This window comes from Lynx canadensis, chromosome A2, assembly GCF_007474595.2.
Source record: "Lynx canadensis isolate LIC74 chromosome A2, mLynCan4.pri.v2, whole genome shotgun sequence".
NCBI classification, from domain to species: Eukaryota; Metazoa; Chordata; class Mammalia; order Carnivora; family Felidae; genus Lynx; species Lynx canadensis.
The window spans coordinates 138258863-138272244 of NC_044304.2; the positions used below are offsets into that span (position 1 = coordinate 138258863).

The 13382-nt window shown below is 38.3% G+C and overlaps 1 protein-coding gene across 1 annotated transcript in view; it reads left to right on the plus strand.

The window, feature by feature from the left end:
- The first annotated feature begins 8864 nt into the window (after positions 1-8864).
- ING3 (inhibitor of growth family member 3) overlaps positions 8865-13382 on the plus strand; it is a 28675-nt gene continuing 24157 nt past the window's right edge. The window contains 4 exon segments of the mRNA XM_030308303.1: positions 8865-9032; positions 9284-9361; positions 12018-12070; positions 12072-12119. Of these exon segments, the coding sequence (XP_030164163.1) occupies positions 9005-9032; positions 9284-9361; positions 12018-12070; positions 12072-12119 (207 nt within the window). The 5' untranslated portion in view covers positions 8865-9004.

Consider the following 13382-nt stretch of genomic DNA (forward strand, 5'->3'; position numbering starts at 1 on the left):
GTGGTTGTATTGTTCTGCATTACCAACAACGAATGAGAGTTCTTGTTCCACGTCCCAGCCAGCATTTGGTGTTCTCAGTGTTCCAGATTGTGGCCATTCTGTTAGGTAGGTAGTGGTATCTCCTTTCAATTTCCATGTTTCCTGATGACATAGGGTGTCTAAATTTTATCCGAATTTTTAAATATCTAAATTTTTATCTAAATTATCTAAATTTTTAAATAACCAATTAGGGTTGTATCAGTGAAAGTCAGCTGCTTAGAATTCCTGAATATGTTGTACGTTAATATCTACTCAGATAGTCATCAAAAATCTAATATTTAATGGCTTCAAAGTACTTACATATGTGGATATTTTATCCACTGCATCTTTATATTGGTCTCCAGCACTTTATATTTTTGTTTAATCTGTAGTTCACTCTTCATCAAAGAAATCATCATTTTTTTTATGTTTATTTATTTTTGAGAGAAAGAAAGAGTGCCAGCAGGGGAGGTGCAGAGAGAGAAGGGGACACAGAATCTGAAGCAGGCTCCAGGGTCTGAACTGTCAGCACAGAGCCCGACGTGGGGTTCAGACTCATGAGCTGTGAGATCATGACCTGAGCGAAGTTGGACACTCCGCTGACTGACCCACCCAGGCACCCCAAGAAGTCATCATTTCTTCATTAAATTTATATAAATTCCTCTTAGTCCTTCCTCAAAATTTGATCATCTTATATAGCACGTACTACATTGTATTTGAATAATATCCCTAACCTCTGCTTCTCTTACCAAGCTGTGCATCCTGCAAGAACAGGGACTGTGTCTTGCTCATGTTTGAAATGGTGGTAGGTCCTGTTCAGTAAATGTTTACTGAAATGAACTGTAGTAATATTCTTACTCATGTTCCCTAGGAGCCTATGTATTGGCCTCGATTAACATCTAGCTTTCAAAGAGTTTTTTAAAATATAAACTACCATGAATTATCATATTACTTTCATTTTCCCTCTGCTTCCTCCTCTAGGCAAGCCTAATTGAAAACCACTTTGGAAGTCAATCTACTCCTGAATTTTAGAGTTTTTCAAAGGCTTCTGTTTAGAAATTCTTCTCAGCATTCCAGTCCAGTTGTTTGAATGACCACTGGAAACTATTTTACTCACAGAGCTCAGTAGTTAACAATCAGGATAACTCATCTTGCCCCCTCTGATCTGACTTGGAAACTTAGGAACTTGTGCTTGATGTTCATGCATTCGTTCATTCATAATTCATTATATCTTTATTGAACTCATATTACCTGCCAGATCTGTGGATCAACAGATAAATAAAACATAGTCTCTACCTTTGAAGAATTCCAAATTAATGGGGGAGGCAGGTTCTATCCTACAATGTAGTAAGTCTCATAAGATATTTATACACAGAGTGTAAAAATGCACTGTATTGTCATATTTTCACACTCTTATGTCCTCAACCAAGTTTAGAAAAGCACTTTACCTCTACTAGCAAAATAAAGCTTCCTCGGCCCTTAATGATTTGGATTTATTAAAAACAAAGTTTTAAATAAAATTTTAAAAGCTTGAATTTTCCAAATACCACTTCTTGTCAATATCATCAAGCACCTGACTGATTAAAGGAGAAAAGAAAAAGAAGAATCTTTAAATGTTTTCCCAGCAATGTTAAAATTCCTCCCACTCACTGAAATATTTTCATACCGTGTCACAAACGAAGATAACTTATCTTTAATGTTTTCATCTTTTTATTTAAGATAATTTATCTTTAATTACTAATCTCATGCAAATGAATGTTAGTGAGCCTAAGGCTTTCAGTATCAAACACAGGAAATAGTTACAATGATACCATTGTGTACAATAAACTTACACTTGCTTTCTGTGAGAAGCCTTTAATAAGCATACCTAACATATCTGACACATGAAGCAATCATTCCCTAATATACCCCTTTTCTTCTTTCTAAATTTTTCTCTTCTAAAAAATTTTTTTAATGTTTATTTGAGAGAGAGGAAAAAGACAGAATGTGAGTGGGGGAGGGGCAGAGAGAGGGGTGAGACACAGAATCTGAAGCAGGCTCCAGGCTCCTAGCTGTCAGCACAGAACATGACATGGGGCTCGAACTCACGAACCCGTAAGATCATGACCTGAGCTGAAGTCGAGCGGGTTAATCGACCGACTGACTCACCCAGGTGCCCCAATATACCCCTTTCCTTAACAAGAAAGTTATTTTCAAAAATAATCATTACATGAAATAAATGATGATAATGGCCAGAAAAGAAACTCAGACAGTATAAAATTTCTTTTGTTAAACTTCATTACATAATCATGTTTACAGTGAATAATTAATTAATTAATTTTACAGTGAAAAATAAAAAAGTAATAGATTAATTCCTTTTAATTATATTCAAGCATTTTTTTGAAAAAAGGAAAAACATATGGACTTGTTGCACTAATAACATTAAATATAATAGCAATTAAGATACCAGTTAAACAAGAATAACAATTTGAAAGTAATACATTTTGTATTTTCAAGATATTAAATTCAGTAATATGTTTCATGTATGAACTAAAATTTGCATTTGATGAGCAAAAATATCATACTTGGTAGTTTATAGTCAGTTTTACTGTTTTAAATTTTAAATACAAAGAAAAACTCCAACAAGTGATCATATAGTATTCTATAATTGAAATAACTCAAGTTCCGTGTCTTTGTCTTTATAATCACTGTGCTTTCAACGTTTCTGTCCAAGCCATTATTTAACAGGAATATGTAGTGCCACTTATTAACTTCAACCACAACTTCAGAGATAGTTTAGAACTTAAACCAACAAAATATTTTTTTTTCAGGGAGAAATATTTTATCACTGACATTATTTAGAATTGCTGGCACATAGTAAAAATAAAAGCAGACTGTAAAAGTCAGTTTTATTATTGTTTTTAAATCCCAAAGACAACGATTTCCCTTATTTGTCTGCTCTGGGGCAAACATTCCCATCGCGATGCCCTTGGACCGGCACTTACTAGACCATTTACCTAATGGTGCTGTCACTTCTACAAATAACATTGTTTCATGATTACATTTCTGCACAGGTCACGGTGCTAGATACTCTTACTCATTATTTTCTTTGAGCCTCCCCATATTCTGACAGTGCCAGTTACCCTTCCTTACTCTCATTTCACGGATGAGGAAACTATGTTAGGGACATTAAGTAACTTGGTTCAGGTCACATGAACAAACAACAGAGACGGTGTTCAAACTCAGGTTTGTCTGATTTGAAAGGCTTCATCCAGCCAGTCCTGCTTCTATTTATTCATGCAACAAGTAGAATTGAGGGCCTTCTGCAAGCTATCAATAGAGCAGTGCATAAGAAACAGTTCTTGTCAGTAAGGGTTCTAAGATTAGTCAAGCACCCGATTTCCCCAGAGGTGGCCACCTCTCATCTATCACCATGGATTAGTTTAATCTATTCAGAAAACTTCATCTCAATGTCATGATAGAGCATATAGTCTTTAGTGTCTCCATTTTTTTTTTCTTTTCTCTCTTTCAGGAACTCCTATTAATCAGCTATTGGAACTTCAAGATTGACTCTCAATTTTATATCTTTCGATTTTCTCTGTTCGTTTGTTCTACTTTCTGGGTTGATTTCATCAATGATAACTTCTGATACTTACATTTAGAATTCCCTGTTTATTCTATCTGCTGAAGTCTCTCAGAGTCTTTGTTTCCTAAGTGGTTTGTAATATTTGAACGTTGTGCTTATTTCCAACACAAGTTGTGTTCTTTGTGTCCTAGCTTGAGGCACAATCCTAATGGGTATCGTATTTGTCTCCTATATGGGCCCCTCATGGTTCAAATGGCCAGACCGATGTTTACTATCTTGGTAAGGGTCTCTTGTACCTTGTCAGGAGTCTGAATTTGGACTCCACATTCAGGCACGGTGCAGGTCTGAGGTCTAAATTCCTCTGGGCTGCCTTCTCTCCCTTGATTTTAGATGGGTGGGTGGCTTCTTTGATGTTTCCCCAGTCAGTTTCACTGAAGCAGTCTGTTGAGATTGCTGGCTTTTTGCAAGATGGTTATCTTTAATTTCTCTACAAGTATACGACCCCAGGCTTGTGTTTACAAAAAGATTAAAGAAGGTAATTAGATGATACAAAACAAAAAGCAAAAAGCAAAAAAACTGTAACACTTTCAACAAAGTGGACAGTCTCCTTTCAGAGAACTGCAAAATGGGGTAGAAAGCAGGAAGATTTATAGGATAAGAATAAAGAACAAGGAAGGAAAAAAATAAAAATATCTGAGTAGCTCGAGCCACACCTTCCTTCAGGAAGGAAGGAGTCACCTTCCTTCACATGAGAAAGATAAGAAAGTAAGTATAAGCCGAGAATTAACTTGGCACTCTGGGGATGGCGATTGGAAGATAATGCATTTTCTGATCAAGCGCAACATTTACAGGGATGTGACAATATCATCCGAGTTCAGTTTGCTAACACGGCACCCCAGCTCCACCCCTGGGTCTAGAAGTTCATTTCAAAATTTGCCGTGTCTTCATTCTGCTATAGTCAGAACCCAAGACCCAACAGTAAGGCCTATAAACCCTCTACTCCCTTCAGCTCCAACTCCTGTTCACTACTGCGACTTTGAGTTTACTTTTCACTTCTGGCACCTGAGGATTTCATTCTCTTAGTTTCAAGCCTTTTTCTTATTTTTTATCTCAAACTTCCCTTTGTTTGGAGGGAATGGTTTATAACAGGTCATATCTATCTCTCCGTCACCCTGTTCGATATCTTCCTTCTCCCATCCATTGAACCCCCACTCTCCCATTAATCCCCTGTTGTCTTCTTCCCTTCTCCCTTCTTCTCCAGATTCTCTATCGCAAACACCCACAAGCAAGGTCAGGAAACTAGAACCTTCCCTAGAAGTTTTTTTAGTGGGTATTTTGAGTAGGAAAGGCTGGAAACATCCAGAGATACTCAAAGTGAAGGCTATTATCCTGCTGCTTATAACTGATCCAGTGAGTGACTCAATGGATTTTTAAAAGATGTAAAATTAGAGTCATTCATGTAAAGACGGAATTTTAGTTGCTTTCTTCCCATATACAGAAGTCTGTCAGAGAGGGATACACTATTTGGCCCAAAGCTAAGAAAATATTTTATTTCAAAGTTTTACTATGAAGATTTGAGGATGGCGTTTTCTTTATAAGATACAGAAGCAGCAGAATCTTAAGACGTAAGGCAAAGGTCTGCCTTGAAAACATGCTATATGAAGGCTTTAAAATTTCCTTTCTCTTAGACTCGGTAACAGGTCGTATTTTGCATCCATTTTTAAGTAGTACTCTGATATAACCCTCCCCCAATCACTTCTCCTTTGAATTTCACATGACAGTGGCATTACAACAGTTGGAGATGAGATAATCCTAGAGTTCTAGGTGGTGCCCAGCCACAAAATAAACAGGGGCACAAGGCAAAATTCAGAGAAGCACAAAGGAGCATCTACAACCTGAGTAACTTAGGTGGGACTCATTGAGAACGGTAATAGAAGCTGACATTTATTGCATCATACCATTCACTGGGCATCAACCTAAGTGCTTTGCATAGACAGTATTATTTCCCTCTAATACTAGCTACTATTGCTATTTCCATTTACAAATGAGGAATTGGAGACAGAGTGTTAAAATAACTTTCTCAAGGGTCATACAACCAGTGACTAGTGAGATAGTGACAGAGAAAGGGGGGGGGGAGGAAAGCAAGGAGAAGCAGCAGAAGCTTGTGGACCATGTATTTATTGTGCTGCAGATATGCCACGATGCCTTCAGTCTCAAGTCTCTTCATTCCCAATTTCAGATCCCAAGAGAGTGCATCTAATAGGCCCAGCTTGGTCCATCCCTGGTAAATTAATGAGCAAGGATCAGAGAGCACAATAACGTAGTCCTGATACCGTCACCCCTGTATATAAGGAGCACTGCCAAAAAACACGGTAGTGGTTGTGAGTGGGCAGGCACCCCAAGTAGCACCTACTATACAGTCTAATGATGTAAGAAACTATCGTATGTGTGTACATGTATAATTTTCCGCATGTGATACATGGTCATAAATGAGGATTACATTCGTTAACTAAAATACATAGCATGTAAGTTTTATTATGTTTTGGTTTTCTGAAGTATGTATGTATATTGAATGAACTGGGATCCTCCTATATTTAATTTTCCCTAAATGGGAAACTCCCTGAAGAAGCTCGGTTTTCACTAAAATGGACAGACTTCGGTTTCTATTTCTCTTGTTTCTCATAGCATGCTATTTTAGCTATTCTGAAAAAACCACCTGCTGAAAACTGCTAGGTTAAAAAAATATATCAAATACATTGATGAACGGGTAGGAAATGAAGGAATACTCAGAAAGGAACCAAAAGAAAAAAAAGAAGAAAAAAGAGAGTAGTATCCTGAAAATAAGTGAGGGCCAAGTGGGATTTGTCAAGAGAGTTATCTGTCAAATTCTGGACACCTACAGCTCCTGCTTTGTAGCTGGGCAGCATGCCAATGTCAGGAAATAAAGCCCAAGAACCCATCTAAAAGGAGGAGTCTAACAGGGGGGGCAAATATCTGAAGCCCTAAAGGAATACATTCCAGTGTAAGGTGAATGAGGAAGAATCTGATGCATAAGTCAGATTTCTGACTTGTCAGAAATCTGATGGCTGACTCTGACCTTGGAATCCAGGAAAGAAAGACAAAGTCCTCTTCTGGGAAGGTCCTCTGAGAATCAAACTCCAAGCCATTTGATCTGAGGCCAAAATGGAATCTATCTGTGCAGTCCAATACACTTTAAGTGAAAATTTTAATCTGGTCCTAGGTTTTTGCAGAAGCAAATTCCAATACTGTCTAGGAAAGCTCAATTTTAACTCTGGCCTCCGATAATTCTGACAGTTTACAACCCTAGAAACATGAGTGCAGAATCCAAAATCACAATCCACAAAGAAATAGGCACCATGAGCAAAAGCTAGAAGAAACAGCACAAAAGATCCATAAAACGTCCAGTTTGGGATGTAACAGATACAGAATATAGATTGTTTGATGTTCATGTGATGTTTAATATGTATAAGAAAATTAGAAAATGGCTCCAAAAGAATCAAATAGAATTTGTAAAAATTAAAAGTTATCTGAAAATATTGAGATGAACCATATAAAAATAAAGACCAAAAAATGGAGGATAAAGTGAGAAAGTCTTAGAGGTGTCTCATAGATGTTCTAAAAGATAATGGAGAACATGGAAAACAAGCAACACATAAGAGAAAATGGTTGAGAATTTTCTACAATCATTACAGGACATTAATCTTGAGATTCAGCAATCCTTTCAATCCTAAGCACGGCTTAAATTTTTTCTGAACGGTAAGAAGAAAAGAAAGAAAGGAAGAAAGAAAGAAAGAAAGAAAGAAAGAAAGAAAGAAAAGAAAGAAAGAAGAAAGAAAGAAAGGAAGGAAACTAAAATCTAGATTCACCCCCTGAGAAACTGCCAAAAATATCTGCAAAAATACTAAGAGATCTTAAAGCAGCCGGAAGGAAGGAAGGAAGGAAGGGAGGATAGGAAGGAAGTAGGAAGGAAGGAAGGAAGGAAGGAAGGAAGGAAGGGAAGGAAGGAAGAAGGAAGGAAGGAAGGAAGGAACGGGAATGTGGGAGAGGAAGACTGAAAGCACAGATTTTTAGATAAAAGCACAGAAAGTAAACTAGTTAATTATTAGAACTGAGGTAAGTTTCCTTTGACATTCATCAAATGACAGGTAAGTATCCTGATAAGAGCGGTGAAAATCTTGACTATAAGAAAATGTAAAGGAGGGGGAAAGCAGGAAACTTAAATGCATAAAAAGTTTCAACTCCAATCTGAAAAATTATTTAAATAGAACATTAAATTATGAACTAAAGACAATTTCCCTCAAAAACAGATAGAAGCTAAGACAGGTGGAAAAGAACAAAATCCAACCTTTATTGAGTGCGAACGTTTTTAAGAAAAAGAAAACTGAGCAGTGAAAGACTAAATACATCACGGTGGAGCATGTGCGGGGAGGAGTCAAAAGGTAGAAATATACACCGCCCAGGACTATAGACATCTAATACAGGCTGTTTACTCAACGTAATCTAAATTGATATTGAACAGCCCCTTAGATATTAAGTTTTCATCCGTATTTCTACCTGTTCACTATTTCTTCTTTTCTGTGGGTGCAGGTTCTATGTATAGTTCAATTACATTACCATGACAGTGAGACAGACCGCAAAATAAAATGTGTAGAAGACTATAAAGGGCTATTTTTGCATCTTTTAATATGGGAAATTCATATTCACCCCATATTCTTAGTGTACACTATTTTAGTTACATGGAAGCCAACCAGAAGTCCCATTTATATTTTTAGCAGTGGATACTAAGGATAAATTCCAACAGAGAGTTCTGTTTTAAACAATCCAAGTCGCCCGAACTTTGCTGATTATTCTAGCGTTGGAACATTTTCTATTTGCCTAGCACTATCTGAAATCTATGACTCACAAACGCTAGGGTATGGAATCATAGCAGTAAAGAACAGGTGAAAAGTTGTTCCTAGTTGTGTTCTGCAGGCGCATACAACTCCCGTCATCCCCTGTGCAAAAATCAACAAATAAACATAGGCACCGCATTTCAGATTCTGTTGCGCTCCATTCGCAAGGACGCATGGTTTTGTAGTTTCTACATGAGGAACTGCCAGCACGTTTAATAACTGCTGGGAGGGAATGAAACTACACTTCCCACAATGGCACGGGGGCGGGCTCCGGTCGCTTACGTCATTGCTTCAGCCAACCAATGACAGCTCCGGGCGGCAGTGAGGCAAGCGCCGTCAGGCGCCAAAGTGGTTTTTTTTTTTTTCTTTTTTTTTTTTTTTTTTCCGCCGAAGCTGAGCGGGGTGCTGCTAGCGGAGGCGCCATATTGGAAGGGACAAAACTCCGGCGACAGCGAGTGACACAAATAAACCCCTGGACCCCCTCGTTCCCCCAGCTCTAAGGGCCGCGATGTTGTACCTAGAGGACTATCTGGAAAGTGAGTGGCGGCGCTGGCAGGGGCCCGTCTGTGGGACCTGCGGGCGGGCAAGAGCGCGAGTGGACGGGCAGGCGGGATGGCCGGGAGGGAGGGGAGGCGGGGGATGTTTCTTTCTCACCGGTAACTGGCAGCCTCGCTGTGGGCTGCCGGCTCCTTCGGGCCCCCCCCCGCACGCACGCACGCACGCACTGACGTCAGCGCGTACTTTCGCCGTTGGCCCCGCCCCTCTGACGGACTCTCCCTTTGGACAGTGATTGAACAGCTTCCAATGGACCTGCGGGACCGCTTCACTGAGATGCGCGGAGATGGACCTGCAGGTGGCAGAGTAAGTCGGCGCTTTGCCACTTCTTCGCCGCGCGCGTTCAGTCCAGACTTCCCTGCCATCGACTTCATCGCCTCCGCTATTTGACTCTCCTCCGGCTCACTGGCTAGTGGATAAGGAGTTGTGAAAAAGAAAAGGCAGTGCCTAATCTTGCCTCTTGCTTTTCCACGCTACTTTCTCCTTGCTTTTACAAGAGAAGGAGGCATTAGGGCACGTGTATCTGTTTCTTCTCGAATTCGAGACTCTGCAATAAAAGCTTCTGTACCTTCAGTGAGGACGTAGATACCTGTTTAATGCACATCGGTTGTAAATGTTGAGAAGATTTGACTTGAGCCCTTATGTATGGAACATAGATTTCAGCATTTATACTTTTGTTAAAGTTCGTTCTATTCAAAAATTTTCAAGAGCGGAAAACAGAAGCATAGGTGATAATGTGGTTCTTTAGTGACCCTGGTGAACTTGGAATGTCAAATTTTGGAAAGTTACACATTATAGGATACATTCTCAATTGTCAACAGGATGATATTTTCCTCAAAGTGAGGGAAATAAGATTTTACTGTAAAGCTTCTTATCTGCTGTAATAAAAATTTTGACTTTTTTCTATCAGTGGTAGCTTGGTAGTCTGGTTACTTTTTCCCAAATTAACCTTGTTCTTTCACAGAGCAGTATGTGGTTTATATGATCATTTTTTTTCTTCTGGAGTTTCTAAAAAGGGTTTACAATTCAAAGAAAGTAAGAATCAGTGTCTTTGGAGATAAGGTAAATACTTAGAGCAACATTACACTTAAGTACAAAATTTATGTCCACCATGCTCTGAATGAACCTCATGAACTTTCCCCTTTTATGAAATGCGTATAATATAGCTGTTCTAACTATCTTGTAGACATACTATATTGCAAATTAAGAATGCGAAATGAATTATATGTTACTTAATTAAGTATATAATTAGGTGTTACCTTTATAGCTGGGTGTTTCTCCTGCTTTGGAGAAATTCAGCTATTCCTTAATTAAATTGTATAAGTGATAATAATGGCCGGCTGGCCTTCTGGGGTGTATCCTCAAAAAATAGGTTTCTTGATCCCATTTATTCCAGTGATGTTTAGGCTATACACATGAAATGTTTCTCATGCTGCCCATGTTTTTTTGTTTTTTTTAAAAGTAGAGGTGAAGGAAGACCTGGGTTTTGGGATATGATTGGGAGAAAAGGGGTATTGTGGAAAGAGATCAGAGAAACCAACCATTCCTTGAGGTAGCTAAGGACCTGTACTTTTCCTCGCTTGTTTCTCTGCCGCTCTCCACCTTCCGCACCATTGTTCATGAATATACTTTTCTCAGCCTCTTGTCAGTTTCATGTGGCCGCACTTAATCCAAGGTGATAAGATATGGAAGCTTTCTTTTATTTGGTGGATTGTAGTATAGAAGTCTGAATTGTGTATTTCTTGACTTGCTCACAAAATTTATTTTAACTTGAAGTTAGAAAATGCTTAGACAAAGGAAAATTCTTTTAAAAAATTAACTGCAAGACTTCTTAGAATCTTTAAAAACCTATTATGCCCTGAAAATCTCCAAAAGGTTTTCCTCAACTTACATAGCAACAGATTCCACCCCTCCCTTTTTTTTTTTTTTTTTAACTTTTCCTTTTTTAGCAGACATGGAATGAGATGACCATTCTTGGCATAGGCTTAGAGAAAAACATCTAGAATAAATAATATAGTGTATGAAGTGAATAAATGATTGTACCCTCTATTTCAGTCATGATGTGAGACAATTGGGGGCTTAATGCATATAGTGAGAGTTTAAAATCTTTTTATTACTTTTTCTTATTAAAAGAAATGTAGGGGTGCCTGGGGGGCTCAGTTGGTTAAGCCTCCAACTCTTGGTTTCGGCTCAGGTTATGATCTCACAGTTTGTGAGTTCGAGCCCCACTTTGGTCAGGCTCTGCACTGACAGTGTGGGGCCTGCTTGAGACTGACTCTCTCTCTTTCTTTCTCTGCCCTTCCCCCCCCCCCCCCAACACACTTGTTCTCTCTCAGAATAAATAAACTTAAAAAGAAAGAAAGAAATGGGAGGATTATCTACTGGTGCTTTTTAAAAAATTTTTTTAATGTTTATTTATTTTTGAGAGAGAGAGAGAGAGAGAGTGCTGGCAGGAGAGGGGCAGAGAGAGGGAGACACAGAACCTGAAACAGGCTCCAGGCTCTGAGCTGTCTCACTGAGCCTGATGCAAGGCTCCAACCCAAAAACCTGTGAGGTTGTGACCTGAGGCAAAGACAGATGGTTAACCGACTGACCCACCCAGCACCCCTCTAGTGGTACTTTCGATGAGAAATTGTGTTTTGGCACATTTGGCTGATTTAATGCCATTAGCTTTTGATCCAAAGGCTGTACTATTGAAATACTGTCGTACAGAACTTACCTATGTAGTCGACTCCTTTGATGACTGGAAAATTTTTGAAATAACAAAAATAAATTGTCAGTAGAGAAAATTGTTATTTTTTTCTAAAGTAAAGCATTTACATAATCAAAGCATGACATATTTAAGTTATTGGCCAAGTGAAAGAGTGTATGTTGTCAGATATTTTTTTCTTTCCCCAAATCAAAGCATGTATATTCAGTATATGAATTTGGTCATCTAAATATGAAATGTTTTTATTATGTCATAGATGCAATGGATCAACTAGAACAAAGAGTCAGTGAATTCTTTATGAATGCAAAGAAAAAATAAACCGGAGTGGAGAGAAGAACAAATGGCATCCATCAAAAAAGTATGTTCAACACTCTGGATGATTTATCAGTAAATATTGGGACTCTCTGAGAAAGATATTTTAAAATGAAATAGTTTTCTGGATCTCAGAATGAGGGAAAGTTACCAGTGGCTCTTTAAAATTTAAATATTTTGTTGTGGTTTAGAGCTTTAGGTGTATGAATTTTTTTTAATTTTTTTATTTATTTTGAGACAGAAAGAGACAGTGCATGAGCAGGGAGGGGCAGAGAGAGAGGGAGACACAGAATCCGAAGCAGGCTCCAGGCTCTGGGCTGTCAGCACAGAGCCCGACACGGGGCTCCAACTCACGGACTGAGAGATTATGACCTGAGCCGAAGTCAGATGCTTTAACCGACTGAGCCACCCAGGCACCCCTAGGTGTAGGAATTTTTAATAACTTTTGGCAATAAAAATTAGCAACTTTTTTTAGAGAGTTACAGAATCATAAAAAGTACAGTTTTTTTCTTTTAATTTGTTTTATTCTGTTTACAGGTAATTAAAGTTACCTTGTCTTTAGAGATGAAAATACTGTCTTCTAATTTTGGCCCCAAAACTGGTATGAAAAATAGCACACCTTGAAGCATATTTTACATATTGCTAGGTACCTGAGTTGGTGGAATCACAGAAGAACAGAATTTTAAGAGTTGAGAAGATCCTTAAAAAATCTTTTATTTAAAACTCTGTATGAATTGGGCCTAGAAATACAGAATTCCTTGAGTTTTTGTTAATTTTATAGTACTCTCAGGTCTCTTCCAGATTAGAATGAGTATCAGATCTCCTCCCAAGGTTTGCTTTAAATGTATGACCTAGTGTATTTGGGATACATTGGAAGAACTACATAAAAGACCCACGTTTTGTCGTGACCTCCGTTTAGCTGTGTGACATTGGACAGGTTCTTTAATATCTCTAATAATAATGGCTCCTTCATCCCCATCCTTCATAGAATTGATCAAAGATAAACTGAGAAAGAAATTTGAAAGCTACAAATTTCGTGTATTGTGTTACTTATTTTGCCACATGGGAGGAAGATTATTTCTGTTAGGAGAAAATAAATTAGAATCTGTAACAGAATTGGTCCTGACTGGGAGGATACCTGGAGACCCAGGTGTGTATGAGTATAGACATCACATATACAGTTGACCCTTGAACAACATGGGTTTGTATCAATGGGTCCACTTTATACCTGGATTTTTTTTTTTTTTTTGACAAATACAGAACAGTACCGTAAAAGTATATTCTGAATAACATTTTTTCCTCTAGTTTA